Raw genomic sequence first — 24,997 nt, 5'->3', positions numbered from 1 at the left:
CACTGGCCTGGCCTCAGTGCCGTTTAGAGCAGGAGAGACGGGTAAGAACCAGGAAGTGCTTGCCCCATGCCTGTCACACAGGCAGCACTTCCTACGTGCCAGCCAGTGTTTATTCTACATTCTCAAATCTTAAGCCAGGCCCCGGGAAAGAGGAGAATCATGACACATTAAGGAAATCTCCCAGCTTCTAGGCTCTGGAACCTCTCTCCTCTCTAGGCTGCAGGGGCGGCTGGTGGCGGGAGCAGGGTGACACGTGGGTGTCATTCCTGCCAGACAGTCAGGCCGGCACCTTCCCTTCTGGGCAGCGAGGAGTTGTTGAATGGAGCAGACTCAGCGCTATTTTAAAACGGGAAATGAGCTCCGTTCACTATTACAGACGCTGCAGAGAGGATTATCATCTTCTGTGAATGGAAGGAAAATCATATGATGTCATGATTTCTGTTTGCTTTTTTGAGACAAAGTCTTGCTCTGTCGCCCAGGCTGGAGTGCAATGGTGTGATCTAGGCTCACTACAACCTCCACCTCCCAGGTTCAAGCAATTCTCCTGCTTCAGCCTCCTGAGTAGCTGGGATTACAGGTGTGCACCACCATGCCCACTTAATTTTTATATTTTTAGTAGAGATGGAGTTTCGCCATGTTGGCCAGGCTGTTCTCAAACTCCTAACCTCAGGTGATCCATCCACCTCGGCCTCCCAAAGTGTTGCGATTACAGGTGTGAGCCGCCACGCCCAGCCTTTTTGTTTTTTGAGGCAGGATCTCACTCTGCCATCTAGACCGGAGTGCAGTGGTATGATCATAGCTCACTGCAGCCACAGACTCCTGGGCTCAAAGGATCCTCCCACCTCAGCCTCCTGAGTAGCTGGAACCACAGCCATGCACCACGCCCAGCTAACTTTTATATTTTTTGTAGAGATGGGGTTTTGCTATGTTGCCCGGGCTGGTCTCAAACTCTTGGCCTCGAGTGATCCTCCCATCTTAGCCTCTTAAAGTGCTGGGATTTGAGTCACTGCACTCAGCCTGTAATGACTTCCCAATGCTCTTACACTGGGGAAAAACGACTGATCTACCGTCACAGGGGCTTATGAGAGGGCGACCACCTCCCCCCAACCCAGCACCAGCTTTGGGAAGGCAGCCGTGTGGGAGGTCGGAGTCTTGCACTGGAGGGAGGGACAGGTAAGCTGATAACAGAAAGCAGTGAAGTGAGCCCGGGGTGAGAAGAGGTGTCTGCTGGGATGGAAACTGGAGTGAACTTGAAGAGAAAGTCGGTGCTCGCCAGTGAGGACAGGCAGGAGCAGTCAAAGCCCAGGAGGAAGCAGGAAGCGGGGTGAGTGCAGGGGCCAGGCTGGGTAGCATCGAGGGGTCAGTGCTGGCGGATGAGCACCCTGAGTCAGGCTTTTCCCTTGACTTTGATGGAGAGGGGTCTGATCAGACCTGAGTCAGAGACAAGTCACACCGCAGAAAGCACGGGGCAGGCGGGGGAGAGGAGCTCCCGCAGTGTTCAGGGGAGCCCCGGCTGTGGCTGAAGAGGAGGGATCCAGGCCAAGTAGCCATGGAAACAGACGTGGGAGCTGACTGGGGCCATCTTCCTCCTTCCTTTGCTCCCTCCTCTTAACCTCTTCCAGCCCCTCCTTTCCCATGTCCTTTGTCCTCTCTTCTTGCTTTCCTGTCACCTGCATTCCCAGCCCATGTTTTTCTGCCTTTCCTTCTGCTAACTTGTGCACAGAGTGCAGCAGACCCCCATCAGCCCCCATCCATCCCCTCCACACTGCAAGCAGCCACTTGGTACGTGACGCTGGGCACAGAATGAGCAACCCCGCACAGCCACAGAGCCCAGGATCTAACGCTGAACCCCAGAGTCACTGGAATGCATTCCCAGGAACCAGCCCCCCCCCCCAGATGGTGCCTCGGTGAGCACAGGGTCATGTTGGACGCACAGGGAGTCTCGTTCCACTGTCTGTCGCTCCAACACCTGACCAGGGCCTGAACCACAGGGAGCTCTTAGGACTCTTTTGGAATCGCTGGAGGAGGGATTAGAGACCTGCAGAACTTTCTGAAGTCCCGTGGAATCTCAGAGCTCACCTCCTCTACCACCAACAGATGGCCCACGGCCAGCTTGGGCCATTTTCTTCCATGATTACCTAACATCCCTAGTCCTGTTAGCTCAGACAGCAGCTGGCTTTCTACCAACGAATCCAGCCCCGAGTGGAAGAATTCCCCACAGACACCCCAGGACATCCTACCTTCATTGCCAGGGCCATCAGGGCACCCTCGGTGGGCTGTCCCATCACAGTGTTCTTTCTGATGACCGCGTTGTTGGCGACACAGCCCGCCTAAAAGGGGATTATCCCGACATCTGTAGTTAGTACTCGGCTCGTGAAAAAGTTAGACACTGTGGGCTTTTCCCAGTTTTACATCTGGGGCTGCGGGGACAAGACTTGCTCTTTAAAACTCAGTGTCCTGGCTTTTTAAAAGGAACACCGTGACTATTTCTTGGCTGTGCTGAATGTTGGTTCCCACAAAGCTACCATGAGGGAACCCAGCAGGGAGGCAGGTGGACGGGTGGTGATGAGGCAGGTGACGGGGAGTGACCTGTAATGGGGATGATGGCGTTTCCACTTGGGGTGACAAAGTGTTCTAGACAGTGGTGATGGCTGTACAACTTGTGAGCATAATGAAACCACTGAATTGTGCACTTTAATGGGGTGAATTCATGGTAGATGACTTCTGTCTCAATTTAAAAATAAATATTTAAACAATAAACAAGGGACAAGCAAAAAGAGCAGGATTCCCGGCACCCTTCCTTTCCGGCCTGGTGAGCCTGGACACTTACATTACTTCTCTGCCCATTTCTTTTCTTTTTTATTGTTACTTACTAGTTTTGCATATTTTTGTTTCATTCTTCATTCATTCATTCATTCATTCATTCATTCATTCATTCATTCATTTGAGACAGAGTCTCACTGTGTCACCCAGGCTGGAGTGCAGTGGCATGACCTCAGCTCACTGTAACCTCTGCCTCCCTGGTTCAAGGCAATTCTCCTGTCTCAGGCTCCTGAGTAGCTGGGACTACAGGTGTGTGCCACCATGCCTGGCTAATTTTTATATTTTTTAGTAGAGATGGGGTTTCATCATGTTGGCCAGGCTGGTCTTGAACTCCTGACCTCAGGTGATTCACCTGCCTTGGCCTTCCAAAGTGCTGGGGTAACAGGCATGAGCCACCACGCCTGGCCATATTTTTGTTTTTTAATCTGCAAAACCGAAACAGTGTTCGCTGTGATAGTGAAGTGGCCCCTGGAGGCAGGTCCTTCACAAGCAGCGCTCACTGAACTGTACAGACGAAGAAGGGTGCTATGTGGGGAGGAGTGAGCCCCTGTGAAACGGTGAGTACAACTCGGATTGCAGGACTCATCACAGCAACAGGGGAACATCATCACAGGCTCACTAAGTAATAGGGGAAATTTATCACACGCTCGCTTATAGCAATAGGAGAAGTTCATCACAGGCTCACTTTTTAGCCATTTATCAAGCACGTCTCTGTGCAGGAATCTCCTTAGAGCCTTCCCAGTGGGCAGTGATTAGAATAGAGGCTTCTAGCTCTTCTTTTTAAATATTGTTTTTAAAAAATAATACAAACAGGGTCTCACTATGTTGCCCAGGCTGGTCTCAAACTCCTGGCCTCAAGTGATTCTGTCTTGGCCTCCCAAAGTGCTGGGATAACAGGCATGAGCCACTGTGCCCAGCCTAGCTCTCCTCTTACCTCTGATGTCTCCATCAGTTTTGGGGCCATTTTTTCAGTGCTGTGACAGCCTCACCCCTGGGTGGTCCAGTCATTGTCAAGAACCAGTAAGTCTAATGGCTATTTCCCTTTTCAGAGAGAAGCCCCAGTGTAAATGCCTATTTCCCCCGTGGTGCTTTTGACACCTACCTCCACTAACTTTCCTACTGAGACATTGGAAAATTCCTTAATGACTTCCTTGGATGGTAGAAGACACACAGTCCCTCGACCGTCATACCCAACTCCGCTGACCTGCAGGGCGAGGCAGAAGAAAGGGTGTCACCAAGAGTCAAAAACATGCTCCCTCGGTTGGCCCACAATCCCTGTTCTGGGGATTCATTCCAAGGACATAATCCTAAATGTGGAAAACCCTAAAAGGGCTTTCAGTATGAAGATGTTCTCTGCAAGATTACTGATGAATCGGATACGTCACTGATGGACACAGTGCCAGGCATTAGTAAACTGCAGCAAGTTTACTCAGTGGGACACTCTGCAGCCAGTACAAGTGATGGTTAAGAAAACTAAGAACTAGCACAGAAGAGTGCTTATATTCTAAGAACAGGGGCGGGCAAACGTGTTAGCCTTTGCAGCCTATTTCCAAGTTTGTCGTGGCTACTCAGCTCTGCCGTTGCGGCACACTGAGGCAAGAAAGCAGCCATTGGCAACATGTACACAAATGGGTGTGGCGGTACACCAAGAAAACTTGATTTTCAAACAAGCACTGGCCCATGGGCAATCATTTGTTCACCCCTTGCTTTGGCCAGTTTTGTAGAAGAAATGTCAGGATAAAAAATTGCACATTCAGGGAGCTTCCAACTGCCCCAAGCACACAGAAGGCACTGAAAAACACGAGCGGACTTGGGAGGCTGAGGTGGGAGGATCCCTTGAGCCCAGAAGTTATAGGCTGCAGTGAACCATGATTGCACCACTGCACTGCAACCTGGGCAACACAGCAAGACCCTGTCTTAAAAAACAAAACAGTCTGGGCATGGTAGCTCATGTCTATAATCCCAGCACTCTGGGAGGCCAAGGCGGGTGGATCACCTGAGGTCAGGAGTATGAGACCAGCCTGGCCAACATATAGTGAAACCCCATCTCTGCTAGAAAATACAAAAATTAGCTGGGCTTGGTGGGGCGTGCCTGTAGTCCCAGCTACTTGGGAAACTGAGGCAGGAGAGTCACTTGAACCCGAGAAGTGAAGGTTGCAGTGAGCCAAGATCAAGCCACTGCACTCCAGCCTGGGTGACAGAGCGAGACTCTGTCTCTCAAAAACAAACAAAAAAACCACAAATGGACTAATCATGGTTAGTTTATCATGGAAGGTATGGAAATTTTTTTCTAGTTGTTAAATTTTGTAATGTGCTTACAATTAATAAGTAACTGAAAAAGGAGGCTACCTTAAATTGGTCGTCTTTTGAAAGGAAGTATGGGATGATTAAAAAGAAAATCAGTCATGTTAGCAAGGAGATTGTAAGATGACCTCAATTTCTTTCTTCCTTATTGTGTTCTAGAAGACATTGTGTGCTTTATCTAGAAAGGAGACAGCCTGGCTGGGTGCATCTTTAAGGCTTGTAAATTCCTCTGGGACTCACCTCGGCATGAAGCCCATCTGACGTTACAAGCTGGGTCACTGTCATTTCGTTGGCAGTCAGAGTACCCGTCTTATCAGAACAGAGAACACTGCAGCAACCTGGCACAACAAACATCGGTTTCTAGAAAAGTCGCCACCCTCAGGCTTGTGAAACCCCCAGGCTGGATTGCCCCGACAGCCAAGCCCCCATTCAATTCCACAAGTGAGAATTCCACCGGCCGGAGTCCCTCACCTAACGTCTCCACGATGGGTAACTTTTTCACGATGACCCGCTTCTTGGCCATCCGCAGCACTCCCAGGACCAGCGTTACCATGACGACGATGGGCAGCCCCTCGGGAATGGCCGCCACAGCCAGGCTGGAGCGAAAGGGCAAATGAATCCCCTCCTTAAGGAGTGTGTGACTCTCAGCTGGGGCTGGCAATGCTTTGGCTGGTGAAGCTTGTCTTAGGTGTCCCCAACGTCCTGGTTCTATTCTCCATTCCCAATCCTAAGGTGCACCTGCCTCCTTCTTCAGCACCCGTTGTCCTGAGTCCTCCCCTGCAGACCCTGCTCTTGGGAAGTGACCTAGCCTGTCAGTCATCCACACCTTAGTGTGAATTAGTCTGTCAGCTGTTTTGCCTCTTTAAAAGTATCTTGTATTTACATTATTCTCATTTATTAGAAAAGGCTCTGGGTCCCATGAAAGGAACTCCCAGAATCAGACAATAAGTGGGAGTAAGAGTTTTTGGTTCCAAGGGCCCTCATGGGTCCCTTGAATTTCACTTTTCATGAGCGTTGTGGTGTAGACACTTCCTGTGAGGAAGCCAGACAAGGAAGTCCAGGTCAGGGGAGGTGAAGAGCCACAGCGACGCTCTTGTCTACTGTGTGGATCCGTTTCAGGGTATCTGCTCACTTCTTTCTTATCCCTCCAACTCTCCCCGTATGGTGCGACCCCACTCCCCCATAACCGGGTTGACTGGATTTGAGGGGAGCGTGTGGCCCAAGCTGAGCCAGTGAGATACTGTCTTGGCAATGAGACTGGGGCTACAGCACACGGATGCCCCTTCCCTGGGTGTGTCAACAGGTGAGAGGATGTGTGAAGGGGGCTCCTTCTGCCCCTTTTGGCTGAGACTCCACAACATCAGGGCCGAATGGCCCCACGTTCCACACTCCTGAAGTGGTGGAGACGCCTGGTGCCTGGTGTCCAGTTTGACATGGCCAGGGGTGGGCTGCAGATAGGGCAAGAGTGTTTGCAAGTGGGCCTCTGTTGAAGCCGGGTAGTGGCTACATAGGTGTTCACTTTATCATCCTCTCTGCTTTGGTACATGCTTGAAGTTTTCCTTTAAAAAATGTAAAAATAATCATGAAGAAACCATGACAACCCATATGTCCATCAGTGAACAAATGGATGAGTCAAATGTGGTCTATCTATGCAGCAGAATATCCTTCAGCCATAGAAAGGAATGAGGCACCGGCACACGCCACCACATGGATGAGCCCAGAAAATGTGCTGCTGAGTGGAAGAAGCCAGACACAGAAGGCCACTCAGTGCGTGAGTCCACTCATAAGGGATGTTCAGAATAGGGAAACCTACACAGAAAGAAAGATGAGCAACTGCTTAGGACTGGGATGTGGGCACAGGCGGGAATGTAGAGTGATAGCTAAAGGGCATAGTGTTTCTTTTTGAGGCGATAAGCAAATGTTCTAGGCCGGGGGTGATGGCTCACACCTGTAATCCCAGCACTTTGGGAGGCCCAGGCAGGCAGATCACCTGAGGTCAGGAGTTTGAGACCAACCTGGCCAACATGGTGAAACCCCGTCTCTACTAAAAATACAAAAATTAGCTGGGTGTGGTGGCATGCACCTGTAATCCCAGGTACTCAGGAGGCTGAGACAGGACAGTCACTTGAACCTGGGAGGCGGAGGTTGCAGTGAGTCGAGACTGTGCCATTGCACTCCAGCCTGGCGACAGAGTGAGACTCCATCTCAAAAGAAAAAACAAAATCTTCTAAGGTCAGGCACAGTAACTCAAACCTGTAATACCAGCACTTCGGGAGGATCACACTGGCAGATCATTTGAGCTCAAGAGTTCGAGACCAGCCTGGGCAACATTTTTTTATTTCTACAAAAAAAAAAAAATATATATATATACATATATACACACACACACACACACGTGCACACACACACATATATATATATAATATATAAAAATTAGTTGGGTGTGGCAGTGTGCACCTATAATCCCAGCTACTCAGGAGGCTGAGGTGGGAGGATCGCTTGAGCCTGGGAGGTCAAGGCTGAGGCTACAGTGGGCCGTGATCACGTCACTGTGCTATGGCCTACATAACAGAGTAAGACCCTGTCTCAAATAAAATAAAATATAAAATAAAATAAAATGTTCTAAAATGGACTGTGGTGATGGCTGTGTATATCTGTGAATACACTAAAAACCATTAAATTATATGCTTTAAATGGATGAATTATATGATATGTGAATTATAGCTCAATAAAGCTGTTTAAGAAAGAAAAAGGCGGGGTGTGGTGGCTCATGCCTGTAATCCCAGCACTTTGGGAGGCCGAGGCGGCCAGATCACCTGAGGTCAGGAGTTCGAGACCAGCCTGACCAATATGGAAAAACCCTGTCTCTACTAAAAATACAAAATTAGCCGGGTGTGGTGGCGCATGCCTGTAATCTCAGCTACTCAGGAGGCTGAGGCAGGAGAATCGCTTGAACCCGGAAGGTGGAGATTGTGGTGAGCTGAGATCACACCACTGTACTCCAGCCTGGACGACAAGGGTGAAACTCCGTAAAGAAAGAAAGACAAAGGAAAGGAAAGGGAAAGGAAAAGGAAAAGGAAGAGGAAGAAAGAAAGAAAAGAAAGAAAGGGAAGGAAGGAAGGAAAAAGAAAGAAAAAGAAAGAAAGAAGGAAGGGCGGGCGGGCGTGCTTTGGCTGGCGATGGGGAGGGGAGGAGAGATTTTGAGCAGATGAGGGAGGCTGACCAGATCCTCCCTATCAAGCCTGCACCCGAGGCCAGGCTGAGGGGTGGGGAGGATATGACTTAAATGGAGCTCCAAGTGCTGTCATTGCATGGAACCAGTCTGTACAATTTCTAGAAAGAGACTATTTAGAGGACTAGAAGTGATGTGGAATTTCTGTTATCTGAGATACCAGAAACGTCCTGGGAGAAGGGGCCACTGTGTCTCGCCACACCTGCAGCCCACCCACAGCCACGGCCAGGAACCCTGCAGAAGCCCCTGAAGACACCCCCGGTCCAGGCCCCGGGTCCAGGCTGCCCAGGAAACACGTGAAATCGGCCAGCGTGAACGAGACCACGGGGCGATCCCAGAGCCCAGGCCCTCCTCTAAAAGAAGAGCCACCACCAAATCACCAGGGACGACAGCAATGCACAGTGCTGCCGGGCCTCCCACGCTCCCCAAGAGAAGCTGGAAACCCAGGATCTCTTTCATGCAAACTCCCAATTTTTAGATATTGGCAACAAATTCCAGTGAAAAAAATACAGTTGAAACAAAACATATTTTCTGGCTATATCTCACACAAGGGTGGCTGGGTTTGTTTGAGATGGAGTCTCACTCTGTCGCCCAGGCTGGAGTGCGGTGGTGCAATCTCAGCTCACTGCAACATCCACCCCCCAGCTTCAAGCAATTCTCCTGCCTTAGCTTCCCATATATCTGGAATTACAGGCATGTGCCACCACACCTGGCTAATTTTTGAATTTTTAGTAGAGAAGGGGTTTCACTATGTTGGCCAGGCTGGTCTTGAACTCCTGACCTCAAGTGATCCACTTGCCTCGGCCTCCCAAAGAGGTGGGATTGCAGGCATGAGCCACTGTGCTTCGCCTGTTTTTTGTTCTTTTGAGACGGGTTCTTGTTCTGTTGCCCAGGCTGGAGTGCAGTGTTGCCATTGAGACTCACTGCAGCCTTGATCGCCTGGACTCAAGCAATCCTCCAGCCTCCGCCTCCCTGGTAGCTGGGACACAGGCATGCACCACTATTTTTTACTTCTTAATTTAAAAAATTATTTGTACAGACAAGGTTTCACTGTGCTACCCAGGCTGGTCTTGAACTTCTGGGCTCAAGTGATCCTCCCACCTCAGCATTCCCAAGTGCTGGGATTATATGCATGAGGCACCAAGCCTGGCCAAGTGGCGGTTTTTATCCTCTGCATTAGAAAATCCAGCAGAGCAAGGAGGTATACAGTAAATAGCTGCTGCATGAAGAAGTGGGTATAACAATGCTTAGGCCTGCGCTGGCCTAGCACACAGGGACACTCCACCTGGGTTGGCTGATAGGCAGAACACTTGGTGAGAATCCATTCAACCAGGATCACACAGGGAGACCCTATTTCATCAGAGCGAAGACACAGTTGATTGTGAAGGGCACCATTATTTTGTGTAGCGCTCAGAAAAGAACACGGCCAATTTATCAGTAACACCATGCTTTCTAATTACATCGCTTATGAGAAGTGGTCTGATTTCAGAGGAGTTGGAATGTGAAAAAGAATGTACATCTCAGAATCAAAGAAAGATGGTACATTAAATGTTGGCAACAAATTCCACTTACAAAACAGGCAGTTTGAATAGAATGGTTGTGAATGGTGACCTTTCACCCAGGGACAACGGAACAGGCAGGGACAAGTTAAATAAACCAAGATTATAGAATTTGATCAAGGGACTGTGCCCGGTTTGTACAGTGACAGCCAGACGGCTTTGCTGGTTTTATGGCACAGGCTGTGAAGACCAGCTAAGCAAACATTTGTGGAGGGTTATGACGGGGACTTTCACCCCATATGGCAGGGGAAGGGCATCTGTGTATTACCTGGATGAATTAATCATAATAAAGAATTAATCCACAAGCTAATAAAGATTAGAACGGGCCGGGTGTGGTGGCTCACACCTGCATTCCCAGCACTTTGAACCGCAGAAGCAGGTGGATCACTTGAGCCTGGCCAACATGGTGAAACCCCGTCTCTACCAAAATACAAAAATTAGCCAGGTGTGATAGCAGGCACCTGTAGTCTCAACTACTCAGGGAGGCTGAGGCAGGAGAATCGCTTGAACCCAGGAGGCAGAGCTTGCAGCGAGCCAAGATCACATCATAGCACTCCAGCCTGGGTAACAGAGTGAGACTTCACCTCAAAAAAAACAAAAACAAAACAAAAATTGATTAGAATGGACCAGGAAAAGCAAGTGCCTTGGATCATCTTAAATGTCACTTAACATACAGGGAATTCATTTTTTTTGTTGTTGTTTTTTTTGAGACAGAGTCTCGCTCTGTCGTCAGGCTGGAGTACAGCAGTGCAGTCTCAGCTCCCTGCAACCTCCACCTCCAGGGTTCAAGTGATCCTCCTGCCTCAGCCTCCCGAGTAGCTGGGACTACAGGTGCCCGCCACTACACCTGGCTAAGTTTTGTATGTTTAGTAGAGACGGGGTTTCACAATGTTGGCCAGGATGATCTTGATCTCTTGACCTCATGATCCATGATCCACCTGCCTCAGCCTCTCAAAGTGCTGGGATTACAGGCATGAGCCACTGCGCCCGGCCCAGGAATTCATTTTTAAAAAGCTTTTAAAGTTAAAAAAAAATGATTCTCTCATTTTACTTATTTTGGAAAATCTCCACTGGCTAAGCTGCCGTTTCTGTCTTCTGATTCAGTGGTTTTGGGTGGCTTTAATCTGGCACTAAAACTGAAAAACCTTACCCTTTCAAAATCACAAATGAGAGGGGGAACAGTTCTCCCACGTACAAGTCCACTCGCGTGGGTCAAGCAGGAAGCCTGTGTTGCAAGGGAGGTTAGGACAAGAAACCAGAAGTGACCAATAGTACAGCGTGGGGAGAGAATCGGGCGATTTGGGGCTTGGGCGCAGAAAAGCCTTTCTTGCTTTTTCTCCTGGAAATATTTAATAGTCTTTCTTGGCTCATGAAACTTTTCATGGCTTGTAAGACAGGGATGGGATGTACCATTATTTGCAGGAGGGTTTTTTGTTGTTGTTGTTTTTTGAGATGGAGTCTCTGTTGTCCAGGCTGGAGTGAGGTGGCGTGATCTCAGCATACTGCAATCTCCGCCTCCTGGGTTCAAGCGATTCTCCTGCCTCAGCCTCCTGAGTAGCTGGGACTACAGGCGTGTGCCACCATGCCCAGCTAATTTTTGTATTTTTAGTAGAGATGGGGGTTTCACCGTTTTGGCCACACTGGTCTCGAACTCCTGACCTCGTGATCTACAGGAGGTTTTTTTAAAATTTTTTTTTAATTTTTTTTTTTTTTTTTTTAGATAGGGTCTGTCTCTGTTGCCTAGGCTGGAGTGCAGTGATGAGATCATGGCTCACTGCAACCTTGACTTCCCAGGCTCAAGTGATCCTCCCGCCTCAGCTTCCCGAGTAGCTGGGACTACAAGCTTGCACCACCACACCTGGCTAATTAAAAAACATTTGTTTTTGCACAGACAGGGTCTCAGTATGTTGTATAGGCTGGTCTCAAACTCCTGGGCTCAAGGTATCCTCTCGCCTCAGCCTCCCAAAGTGCTAGGATTACAGGTGTGAGCCACTGTGCCCAGCCTATTTAGGGGAGTTTTTAAACATTCTGTCTTCTGAGAGTCCTGTGTTCTCTGGCAGCTTCCTTGAGGCTCAAATGTCTCCCTCTCTGCCACCACCCCTGCCTCCAAAGGCTCAGTCACCTGAGAATGCTGTTCAGGTGTCTTGGCCTCTTCCCTGGTCCTGTTCTTACTGGAACCCGCTCTGGGGGCACAGTGTCAAATCACAGCCTCACATTCAGAGGGTGCTCCCTGGACCAGCTATGTCAGCACCCTTGAGAGCTTGTTAGAAATGTGAATCTCAGCCAGGCGCAGTGGCTCATGCCTGTAATCCCAGCACTTTGGAAGGCAGAGGCAGGCGGATCGCCTGAGGTCAGGAGTTCCAGACGAGCCTGGCCAACATGGTGAAACCTCGTCTCTACTAAAAATACAAAAATTAGCTGGGCGTGGTGGCGGGCATCTGTAATCCCATCTACTTGGGAGGCTGAGGCAGGAGACTCGCTTGAACCCAGGAGGTGGAGGTTGCAGTGAGCCAAGATCACACCACTGCACTCCAGCCTGGACAGAGCGAGACTTCATCTCAAAAATAAGCAAGCAAACACTGCATGTTCTCACTCCTAAGTGGGAGTTGAACAATGAGAACACTTGGACACAGGGCGGCAGATATCATACACCAGGGCCTGTCGGAGGGTTGGGGGGAAAGGGGAGGGAGCGCATTAGGCCAAATGCCTAATGCATGTGGGGCTTAAAACCTACATGACGGGTTGACAGGTGCAGCAAACCACCATGGCACATGTATACCTATGTAACAAACCTGCACATTCTGCACATGTGTCCTAGAACTTATTTAAAAAAAAAAAAGCAAACAAAAGAAAGGTGAGTCTGAACACATTGGGTGCAGTGTAGACTGCTCAGGTGATGGGTGCATGAAAATCTCAGAAATCACCACTAAAGAACGTATTCATGTAATAAAACGCCACCTGTTCCCCAAAAACCGATTGAAATAAAAAAAAGGAAGAAATGTGAGTCTCAGGCCCCGCCCAGCCCCGAGTTGGGGGAGTGGCCATCCCGGTTTACCAGGCTGTCTCAGGGACTTTCCCCTTCTTCAGCTCAGCCTGAGACCTCGCCTCTCCAGTGCCTGCCTCTGCAGGTACCCTTCCAGTGCCTCAAACCCCACCGGCCCCAGTACAGCTCAGCGTCCTGCTCCAGTGCCCCCTCCTCCCAGCCCCCGCTTCCGTAATAAGCTGGGGCTCCCACCTCCCACGTCCTTCAGCCTCTAAATCAAGGATGGCCAACACTTTTCAGCTCTCTGCTTCCAAAGTGTCACAGGGACGGCCTGGCGTGGCATACTGGGAAACGCTCTGATGATGAGGTTAGGAATAGGAGAAGGAGCTGTGAGTTTCCCCATGATCTAGGCGACTCCATGTTCTCGTTCTGGTCACAGAGCTCAGCTGTGGTCCCCTGCAGTGGCCCTCAGACATGTTCCCACCACCAAACCTTTGCCTGTGCTGTTCCCCCTGCCTGGTACACCCTTCCTGCTCGTCTCCTGACTCAACTCTCCACCCAAAACCCTCCCCGGCCACCTCTTCCAGTCCATCCCTTTCTACCTCCCTTTTTTTCTTCTTGAGGCGGAGTTTTGCTCTGTCACCCAGGCTGGAGTGCAACGGCGCAGGCTCACTGCAAACTCCGCCTCCCGGGCCCAAGTGATTCCTCTGCCTCAGCCTCCTGAGTAGCTGGGATTATAAGCGACTGCCACCACAGCCATTTAATTTTTGTATTTTTAGTAGAGACAGGGTTTCACCATGTTGGCCAGACTGGTCTAGAACTCCCGACCTCAGGTGATCGTCTGCCTTGGCCTCCCAAAGTGCTGGGATTACAGGTATGAGCCATCACGCCTGGCCGATTGACCTATTTTTGAATATTTTATATAAATAAAATCATACAATATGTGCAACTGGCTTCTTTCACCTAGCAAAATGGGTTCAACATTAATCCATGTTGCAGTATCAATCAATACTTGATTCCTTTCTGTGGCTGAGAAATATTCCACTGTACCTATGTTGTTTATTCTTTCATGAGCTGACGGACATCTAAGTTTGCTTACATCATGGGTGTGATGTATTAATTACATATATATACATAAGAACAGACACTACAATAATTTTCCACACATCACCAAAAAGCATCTTGCAGACAGCAGCTGCATGTGCGTTACCGTCCGGGAACCACTGGGCCTGATGTGAGCCTAGACATGGGTTGGTTCCTCCCTGTCCTGGAATAGCCCCTAGCCTTCCTTCCAATGGGACATACCCAGTTAGTGACAATCCCCAGCCCTCTGCCTCCCTTGCCCTTGGTAAATAGCCACGGAAGAACTACCGACGAAATCACACCGCTGCACGATGGTGGGCTGCCCGTGCCTCTCCCTGTCTCGGTCAACAGGACCCAGAGGCTTGGGATGACTACATAGAAGAAGGGCGGGTCCCCTCGGGTTAGCATCATCAAGTGATAATGACTCCCAGCCCTGCCATCCTCGTGTGGCCTTGGGCTCCACATCCATTGCCTCTCTGAAAGCCTCCTCTGTGAAACAAGGGCTTGGATCGAGTTCTAAACTAGTAATAATGTGTGCGCTTGCATGGACTAACTCCTTTAATCCAAACAGTCGCCCAAGGAGAGGGTACATGAGCATTTCTGTTTTTGAGAGGGGGAAACTGAGGCACAGAGAGCTGAGAAACTTGCCAGAGGTCACAAAACCAGCAAGTGGCAAAGTGCAGAATTTAAACAGAGGCAGGCTGGCTCTGGGGTCCTTGCTCTTAGCCAGAAAGAAGACCCAAACCCACAGGCAAGGAGTGACAAGAAAGCTGATACAGTCTGAATGTGTGTCCCCACCCAAACTTCATGTTGAAACAGAAGCTGCAATGTTGGAGGTGGGAGGAGATGGGATGATGGGGTGGGTCCCTCATGAATGGTTTAGCGCCATCTCCTTCGAGCCGTTCTTGCTAGAGTGAGCTCCTGAGAGATCTGATTGTTTCAAAGCATGTGGCAACCCCCTCACCCCCCTGCTCTCCTGCCCCCACTCTTGCCATGTGACATGCCTGCTCCCCCTTCCACCTTGATTGGAAACTTCCTGGAGGCTCCTCAGAAGCTGAGCTTCCTGTACAGCCTGTACAACCGTGGGCCAATTAAACTTCTCTTCCTGATAAATTACCAAGCCTCAGGTATTTTCTTTTTAGCAATGCAAGAACAGCCTAATACAAAAGGGCCCCCCCGATTATATGCCGTCACTCATTTTGCAGGCATTCACCAGGCACTCTGTACCTGTCGGAGAATGTGCTATTGGGAGGCTGGAGTTTGGGTGATGGGGTTGCACCTTCCCCAACCCTTCCTGTTCTGCAGCTTCCCCACCTTCTCTTGCTACAGGGAAGGGCTCAGAGCCCATGACCACCCTGGCAAGGCAAGGGGCGGCCACAGCACCCTTACCTGACCCCAATCGTGAACATATTCAGGAGCTGTTTCCCTTGCAACCAGCCAATGAGCATGATGAGACCTGGGGAAGAGACAGAAACATCCTTATCTCCATATGCGCCGCACACGCTGATGCCTGGAGGGATTCAAACCCACTTCCTTCAAGAGTTTACAGGAACGCATGCACAGAGGAACGACTGATAACCTCAAACACTTTCAACCTCTCTCTTCTTTTTTCTAAGGGAGATACGTTTATACCTACAAAAACCTGGTTTTACTTTCTCAGGAAAGGTCCAAGCCAAGTTTAAGTTAAAGACTCAATCAGTTTATTTTGGACTGTTTGCAAACATCTTATTCCCAAAGTTTCCCATCTGCTGTGTGTATCCAGAACATGCCCCCATGCGGTGTTTGCTGTGACAAATGCAGCTGCTCCTGTGACGGGCAGATGGGCCACGGGGTTTTTTTTTTTAATTATTTTTTTCTGTGGTACTCATGATTAAATATACTTCATTTCTGTTTTCCTTCATTAATAATTTACCCAATATTTAGTGCACACCAGGTACTGCACTAGGTGTGCGAGACGTGGAGGTGGTCACAGATAGACCCTCAAGGCACAAACGGCAGCAGCTGCCCTGGGGCCTGTGGAAGTTCACGAGATGCTCTGGCAACGGGGAAAGGTGCTCGGGTTGCCTGGTGCAGCCTAAGTCTCGTCATCTATAAAGTGGGGCTCATTGTCATGCCCCCCTCAAAGAGTAGTTGGTTTAAGGTATGACAGTCTGTGCTCAGAACAGCTCCTGGGCCACAGCAAACACCAATCTAATCGTTAACTCTTGTTGCCATCATTGTCGGAAGGAGTGAGTAGGGACTGGGAAGGTGGGTGGGGTTGCCCGGTGACACCCTTGGAGAGCTTTCTAAAGAATGTCAGCTTTGCTTTGCAGGGGCCAGGGGGCCAGGGATGTTTTCTGCTGGGTGGTAGTGGGGTGTGTGTGTATATGCATGTTGAGCGGGGGAGCTACCACAGTATCTGTTAGTTTTGTTTTGGGCATCCTACAATTAGCTACTAAACTCAGTCATCAGTTAAAATCTTAGCTAGAGCCCAAATGAACTCAAATGAAATAGATTAGCAGGGGAACTCTACTGGAAACAGGGGCGAGGCAGTGAGCCTGGAGCCACCCCCACTAGGAACTTACCCCACTCCCACCCTTGTGGCCTTCCCATAGCAGAAGGCTGGAGATTCCTCACAGGAGCTCACAAGATTCAACTAGGTACATGTCTTCCGAAACCCATGTTCAGTGTCTATACATTAGTAGCTTGAAAACGGCCACACTGAGAGTACTTACACCATGGGAATTGGCAAATGCTACTTTCCTCTAGAAGCACTTAACAGTATGGCATGGCTTCCCTACACCTGCCCCCTGGGCCTTCTAGGGGGTCCATGGGACTGAGTTTCAAAACTTTACTATAGCAGTTCTCAAAATGTTAAAAAAAAAAAAAAAAAAAAAAAAAAAGGCCGGGTGCGGTGGCTCATGCCTGTCATCCCAGCAACTCAGGAGGTTGAGGCAGGAGAATAGCTTAACCCAGGTGGTGGAGGTTGCAGTGAGCTGAGATCAAGCCACTGCACTCTAACCTGGGCAACAGAGTGAGACTCCACCTCAAAAAAAAAAAAAAAAAAAAATCTGAGTGGTATCATGGGCCTTGCTGTGGACATGTCAGTTTAAGTTCTAATTTAACTTAAGAAACACGGGATTACATAAGCTGTTTCTCTCAAGACTGTTCTCTGGCTCTGCAGTTTTGGCCACACTCACCAGCACCTCCCTCATCATTGGATGTGCTATAGGCAGTGGCTTGTTGGTTTATTCCTGGATTAAATTTTTCACTCAACAAATATTTACTGAGAATCTATTAGAGGCCAGGCACTGGTTGATCCTAAAGGCTGGAATAAAGCAAAGCCAGAACTGGAAAGAGCAGAAAGAAGCCAGTGAAGGGACTGGGCAGTACCATGGGGATGCTAAGGCTTAAGATCTAGATGCAGTACTGCAGCATCATGTCAATGCTGTTTGGCATGTTACCAAAGGTCAGGAAGTCCCAGCCCAGCTACAGGATGCTTAGAAGCATAGAAATATGGTTGGGTGCACAGCTAAACTACATTTCCCAGTCTCCTTTGCAGTTACATAGGCCATGTGACTCATTCTGGCCAATAAAAGACAGGCAAATTGATGACTCCACTTCGTGGTCTATGCCTTAAAAATGTCCCCCACAAGCCTCCATGTTCTCTCTTTCACCATCTGCTGGCTGAACAGAAATATGGCATCCAAGGACCCAGAGGAAGACAGAGCAACAATATAGTAGGGGCCTGGGTCCAAGTCAGTGTTTTTAGACAAGCTGTCCAGGAGAGCCACTGGATCAGGAATACACCCACGGACTGTGGCATGAGCAAGGAACAGTGTTTAGTGTTAAGTCAAGAAAATGTAGTGGTTACTTATTATAGCAGCCAGCCTGGTCCAACCATACAGAAAGCTCTTGTTGCTTTTTGAGAGCCTCTGATCCCAATCCCCAAGCCTTATGCAGCTGAGCAGCAAGATATTTGAGAAACGGCCATGGTGGCCACCCTATGATGGCTCCTCTCCATCTGCAGAACCCAGTACAGAAACTGCTCCACTTACCGATTATGCCAAAGGAGAAGAGTGTCAGTTGCTTTCCTAGCCTGTCCATGCTTTTCTGCAAAGGAGTTTTAGGTGTCTGAAAGGGTGAGCACAATGGGTTAGTTGGACAAGATCCCAGCTTCTGCCTGCCTTTGTTCAAAATGTCTTCACCTTGCCATCCTGCAGCTTGAGTGATGATCACACGGGGTACACATATGTCAACATTCATTGACTTCCGCACTGAAGAGTTGTGCGTGTTACTGTCTGAAAATTGTATCTTTATGAAAATGCTAACAAATGTCTTAAATGTTTAAAAGGAGGCCAGGTGTGGTGGATTCGTCCTGTAATCCTGGCACTTTGGGAGGCTGAGGCAGACAGAATGCTTGAGCTCAGGAGTTTGAGACCAGCCTGGGCAACATGGCAAAACTCGGTCTCTATTAAAAAAAAAAAAAAAAAAAAAAAAAAAACCCACAAAATTAAATGTTTAAAAAGTATACTTATATTAACTACATGCCTCTCATTCCTAAGGAGTAGGCAGGGCTGATATTATTAGCCTATAATAATCTCAAACTCCAGCTTACAAAAATCCCGAAGCCCCCTCCCGCCCCTTACCTCTTCAGCCTGCATCATCTTAAACACTTCTCCGAACTGAGAGCTTTCCCCTGTTCCAATCACGACCCCCTGTGTCCAGGAGAGAGAGAAATATGAAATCTAACGGCTGGGAGCCTGTGGGTTATGGGAGCCCAAAGCCTTGGAGCCCCAGGGCTTACCTGGCCCCTCCCATACTGCACCAGGGTCCCCATGAAGACGATGTTGCTGAGGGTGGTGAGGTCCCCGCCGCCTGTCAAGGGGCTGTCTGTTTTACTGCAGGGCTCGGCTTCCCCAGTGAAACTGGATTCATCCACCAAGAGGTCCGTGACCTAGGAGAGCAAGGGGAAAAGGCTGTGGAATCTCCTGTAACCCGAAGAATTGGTGTTAAAAGCACAAAATGGTCCAGCACCTTCATGGACATGAAACCAAGAACACAGCGAACCTACAGAATGAGTGTCACAATGACGGCCTCGCGGGCCTCCAGGATCAGAAAAGCTTTGCATGAGCAACCTCTCTTAAAAACATGAAAGTCTCTTCTCTTCACTTAACATTGTTCAAAATTTTGATTAAAAAAACAAAGCAAAACAAAAACGAAAGCAATGGCTATTTTAGGATATACCTTTTAAAACACCTGTGTGTGTCTCCTCACACGCAGTCCACTCTTCACCTTGGAGATGCCTGTACAACCTGTGTGGTTCCCACACAATCTCACACAATAACCAAGCCAGGTTATTCGGTGAGAATCTAAAGCAACAGTAACACCAGAAACAGAGACAGGGACACAGAGACACCCACACACCCTGGCAAGGGGAAGCGAGGTAGTGACATTTGTAGAACACTGACTACGCACCAGGCCCTGCACGCAGCTCCCAAGGCTTAACCCTCAGACCTCACCACCCCCAATGGAAGACGCTATTATCTTCCCCACTTTGCATATGGGGAAACTGAAGCATGGAAGAATTAATTTGTTCAAGTTTCCACAGCCAGTTAGTGGCAGAACAGAGACTTGAACCAAAGCTCTGGTTCCAGAAACTATACTCTTAACCATCTTGCAAAACCGCAACTAGACCTCAGACTTACCACATATCACTCCCAAAGAGAGGCTCCCAGGACCAGAACTGTCCCAGACACCTCTGAGTTCATAAAGGGGGGCTGGGTGGGCCTGTCCCTTGGGACCTGGTCATGTAAGCATGTTACACCAAGCTAGAGAGAAGCCTTCTTCCACAAACCACCAGAGAACCATAGCTAGATCAGTGATTCTCAAACAGGGACCTGTGACTTCTCTGTAATTTAAAACTTTATATTTAGTAATCATCTTTTAAAAATATGTGCACTGCCATAGGATCTCAGTCCCCAAGAATGACAGGGGCCGCCACTCGCCCAGGTAATGCCCGTCTCCCCGCTCCTTTCCTAATGGACCCCACAGCATCAGGGAGGCGAGGCCTCCTGCCGCACAGCCACATTCCTGCCTCCCTGTGGCTCCTGTGGCTCCAGCTCTGGACAATGAAGCATACGAAGTCACTGAGTGATGCTGGGGAAAATCTTTGAAGGAGGCTCAAAGAACATTCTGGAAAATACCTGGCTGGGGCTCCTCAAAACTGTCAAGGACAGCCGGGCATGGTGGCTCACGCCTGTAATCCCAGCACTTTGGGAGGCCGAGGCAGGCAGATCACTTGAAGTCAGGAGTTTGAGACCAGCCTGGCCAACACAGTGAAACCCCATCTCTACTACAAATACAAAAATTAGCCGGGCATGGTGGCGGGCGCCTGTAATCCCAGCTACTCGGGAGGCTGAGGCAAGAGAATCTCTGGAACCCGGGAGGCAGAGGCTGTAGTGAGCCGAGATCGCCCACAGAACTCTATCCTGGGTGACATAGAGAGACTCTGCTCAAAACAAAAACAAAACCGAAACTCTCAAGATCAAGGTCAAAAACAAGGAAAGTCAGAAACTGTCACAGCCAACAAGAACCTCGGAAACATGACCACTAAATGGCATGTGGGATCCTGGAGCAGAAAAAGGACATTAGGGAAATCTATGGCAATCTGAAAATGGATGGACTCAAGGTAACGAGAAGGCCTCAATATGGGTTCCTTAGTTGTGACCGATGCACCTAAGTAAGCCGAGGCATTACAACCAGGAGAGGATCCTGGGTGCGGGGTAGATGGGAATCCTGAGCTGAATTTTTCTGCAAATCTAAAACATTTCTAAACAATGAAGTCTCAGAGGTGACCGCCACTCGGGGAAGGCAGCTAGGAAGAGGAGGAGGAAGGAGGAAGGAGGCGGCAGTGTTTGGAAGAGAGGAGGGACACGGGATGGGGAGTGAGTGTGGGTTTGAACAGATGGGGATCTGCCCGTCCATATCCTCTGCTGGGCCAGGGACTCCTTTGGGCACTGGGAATATCGCAGTGAATGGGATACGATCCCTGCCTCAGGAACAGGATACTCCATGGAGGAGGGGGAGGGACTGACGATAAACAAGCATTGAATGACCACCAGGGTGCACAGAGCAGGGAGGGAGGCCCCTCAGAAGAGGCTGTGGGTGGGGGGCAGGGAGGGTGGCAAAGGGGAAGGTCTGGGAGGAGGGACAGGGAGCAGAGACCTCAGGGATGAGATAGGCTAAGTCATGTGTGGTGGGGGGAGGGTTTTAGGTGCCCCCAGGGCGGTTGAAACCAACAACTTATCTCAGCGTGAGACAAGTAGCTTGGGTCTCCTTTGCCTAAAACGGCTGATGTTTTGCCAAAAGCTGCTGTCTCCAGGAAACCGTCCCTGACTACACCAGGCAAGTCTCTCCCATTTCGGAAATCCAGGATTCCCAGTACTTCCACTCATGGGTACCTTAGCAGTCCGGAACAGTACTTGTCACTAACAGATTTAGGTTAGTCTGTCACTCTGGGCTATAAACTCATGAGCACAGGGACCAGCTCTGCTTCCTGCAGTGTCCTCGGCATCCAGCCCAGGGCCTGGTACATAGTAGGTGCTCAGGAAACACCTGTTGAATGAATGAGTGATGTGGATGGGGAGTGGGGCGGGGGGCCCCAAGGCAGGAAGGGAGGAGGGAGGGGACCTGGAGAAGGACCAGAGTGTGGCCCGCTGAATAATGCCCCCCACCAGCTCTCTCATGATGTCCGCTTCCTAATCCTCAACTTGGGAACGTGTTCTCTGATGCAGTGACAGAGACTTTGCAGACATGACTAACTGAAGGACCTTGACATGGGGAGAATGTGGTCTGGGTGGACCCAGTAAGATCACAAGGGTCCTTATAAGGGAGAGGGAGGAAGAAGGGTTGGAGATGTGTTTGACATCAGGGAGATGTAACAGAAGCAGTGGTACAGGGACATGGGGCCATGAGCCAAGGAATGCAGGTGGCTTCTAGAAGCTGGGAAAGGCCAGGAAACGTCTTCTCCCCTGGAGCCTCTGGAGGAGCATGGCCCTGATAGCACTCTTTTTTTTTTTTTAAGAGTGGAGTCTCCCTCTGTCACCCAGGCTGCAGTGCAGTGGTATTATCTCGGCTCACTACAACCCCCACCTCCCAGGTTCAAGTGATTCTCCTGCCTCAGTCTCCTAAGTAGCTGGGACTACAGGGGCTCACCATCACACCTGGCTAATTTTTGTATTTTTAGTAGAGATGGGATTTCACCATGTTAGCCAGGCTGGTCTTGAACTCCCGACCTCAGGTGATCTGCCCACCTCAGCCTCCCAAAGTGCTGGGATTCCAGGAGCGAGCCACCACTCCCGGACCCTGATAGCACTCTTGATTTCCACCCAGTGAAAACCATTTCAATTTTGACCTCCAGAGCACCCAGTGAAAACGATTTCAATTTTGACCTCCAGAGGTCAGACCATACCTTCGCCTTGTTTTCAGCCCCTAAGTAAGTGGTCATCTGCCACAGCAGCCACAGGCCACTGATACATCAAGGAAAGCCAGGGGCAGAGGCAGTGCCAGGAAGAGTCTGAAGGCTGCCCATAGGGAGAGAGAGAACGTCCTGGGGGTAAGGACACGGGCTGTGGAGCCAGAGGCCCGGGGTCACGTCCCCCTCCACCGCCCACCGCCGTGTGACTGCGCAGGGCCGCGCAACCTCTCCGGGCTGCTGGGCCCGTGTCGTAAAATAACACAGAGGAAACATTACAGTGCTGGTCTCTTAAGAGTGTTGGGAGATGAAATGAAGCAATTTTCATACGGTGGTCAGCATAGACCTGACATACTGAAAAATATTTGTTGTCTTCCTATGACAAAAATAAAGGCCGGTGGAAGATTGGGTGGCACCTCCAGACCAAGAAGGAGCAAAGCTGGTTGTGTGTGGGTTTGGCAGGTGGGCAAGAGGGGCTTCTGGTGACCTCCCAGGCTCCCAGGGCACAATCTCAGGAAAGGGGCAAGGAGGGGTGAGGGGCAAAAATAGAGTCGGGGGCACAGAACCTGTGGCCACCAAGGAGGCGTGCCCAGCCTGAAGACGGAGGCACGATCGCGGGCTCACCTCCTATCTCCCACACGCAGGGCTCACGCCCACCCGGTGCCCCCACCTCCAGGACGAAGCGTCACCTGGAGTCCATTCACCTTCGACCCAATTCCCTTTTTCTTTTAGACATGGCTGGGGAGAAAGAATGACCAGTGGCCCAGGCTTGCTGGCTGTACCAGCTCAGCCTCTGACTGAGGGCTTCCTCTGTTTTAACTCTGGGAAAGGGAAAAGAATGTCCTGGGACCCCATATACTGTGCACAAAGGGCTATTACTTTAAGAGCTTTCTTGAACTTGCTGCTTCCTGCTGAAACAGCTGGATAGAAATGGTTTTAAAATGTACAGTTGAAGTACTCCTGGATCTCAGAGCTTAACAGCTCATAAGCATTTTCCTCTGAATAGACAAAGCTATTGATAGTTTAATGGAATTGCAAAATACCACCAGGAAAATCCATAGTGTTCACAGCCAGTAGCTTTAAAATAACCTTTGTGGTATCGGTACACAGGTACAATACTTTCTGTACAGATGGGGGGTCGCTATGTTGCCCAGGCTGGTCTTGAACTCCTGGGCTCAAGCAATCCACTCATCTTGGCTGCCCAACGTGTTGGGATTACAGGTATGAGCCACTGTGCCCAGCCACAATTTAATTTAATATAAGCAGCATAGAGAGAAAGCCAGCTGAACCAGTGAGGAAGTTATCTGGGGTGTAAAAAGTTGTTTCAAAGAACCGTTGTATAGACCGATAATGATAAAAAATAAAAGCAATCACCAGTAACTGGTGACCGTTTACCCCACGAAAGGCACGTGCTAAGCATAGCACAGGTCATAGCTTGTTTCATCTTCACAATAACCCTGTGAACTGGAAACCAACATCAGCCCCTTTTAGGGGTGAGGAGATCGAAGCTCAGAGAGGTGAATTCCTTCCCCAAGTCACACCGTAGGAGCTACAGGACTCCGGGTTCTCTGACCCCCAACACACACTGCGGTAATGGCAGCCCCCGCGCTTGCCTCTCACTCACCGCGCCAGGCACCGTTCTGAGCACTTGGCATCTCTGAAGTTTTTTAATTTTCACAAGTACCCTATAGGCATCACCACCCCCCATTTCGCAGATGAGAAAACTGAGGCACAGAGAGGTTAACTAACTTGCTGGAGGTTGCAAGGCTTTGAATGATGGCCCCAGGGCTCAAGCCCAGGCTAATGTCCAGCCCCAGGTCATTGCCACCTCTCATACGGCCTCTCTCTGCCTCTGCACCTGTGGTGGACCTGTGTCCTCCTCACGGGCTCCCTGGCATCTGGAGCATCCCCTGTTAGGAACCCCCCTCTCTCAGGAGAAGGAAAACGTGGAAAACCTGAGACCGGCTTTCCCAGTCCTCTTTGCAGGTGGTGACTGGCCACAGACAGCGGTTCCTCTGACTGGATCCAGGCACCCCAGACTTGGAGTCAGATGCTGACTGCTGGAGCTGAACACGGGGAGAGGCTGGGCCACAGCAGATCTATTTCTGATGCTGCAAAGGGCACCACCCTGAGCCTGAGGGTGTACCCTCCTTCATTTTGGTGCCTGAACATCTCCTACCCTTATCCATGCCCTGCCTGGAAATCTGAAGGTCACGGCAGAGAGGCTCAGGGTCCAAGTGGCCACGCATAAGCCCTGGCCCCTGCCTCCTATTTCACAGACAGGCTAGGAATGTTGTAAACACAGGTCCCAGGGCGCAGCTCCCAACCCTTTGTGCTCCTCTCCATCCCCTTCCCTTATGCTGCCCATTTAACAGCGGGTCCTTGATCCTACAGTTCCTGAGAATGCATCCCATCAGTAAATACATCAGGCAGATAATCTGTATCTAATCCTTCATCATGCAAAGCTTTGAACAGTCCTTACACATTCTTGGAAGGATTCTTGAAATAGATTACTCCCACCAACAAATCATGTTGAACTTGATGTAACCTCCTGGGAA

General features: G+C 49.8%; 1 protein-coding gene across 2 annotated transcripts in view; it reads right to left on the bottom strand.

The window, feature by feature from the left end:
• LOC105496774 (ATPase secretory pathway Ca2+ transporting 2) overlaps positions 1 to 24,997 on the bottom strand; it is an 88,926-nt gene that overhangs the window by 17,970 nt on the left and 45,959 nt on the right. For both annotated transcript variants that reach the window (XM_011767371.2, XM_011767370.2), the window contains exons 8-15: positions 18,771 to 18,920; positions 18,613 to 18,681; positions 18,022 to 18,097; positions 15,374 to 15,440; positions 5,599 to 5,723; positions 5,368 to 5,465; positions 3,926 to 4,027; positions 2,241 to 2,330 (exon numbers count right to left, since the gene is read on the bottom strand). In XM_011767371.2, the coding sequence (XP_011765673.2) occupies positions 2,241 to 2,330; positions 3,926 to 4,027; positions 5,368 to 5,465; positions 5,599 to 5,723; positions 15,374 to 15,440; positions 18,022 to 18,097; positions 18,613 to 18,681; positions 18,771 to 18,920 (777 nt within the window). The remainder of the gene's footprint in view (positions 1 to 2,240; positions 2,331 to 3,925; positions 4,028 to 5,367; positions 5,466 to 5,598; positions 5,724 to 15,373; positions 15,441 to 18,021; positions 18,098 to 18,612; positions 18,682 to 18,770; positions 18,921 to 24,997) is intronic.

Source organism: Macaca nemestrina, chromosome 18, assembly GCF_043159975.1.
Source record: "Macaca nemestrina isolate mMacNem1 chromosome 18, mMacNem.hap1, whole genome shotgun sequence".
NCBI classification, from domain to species: domain Eukaryota; kingdom Metazoa; phylum Chordata; class Mammalia; order Primates; family Cercopithecidae; genus Macaca; species Macaca nemestrina.
Note: the sequence above shows the minus strand (reverse complement) of the source record. Positions and strands in the feature narration are given on the sequence as shown.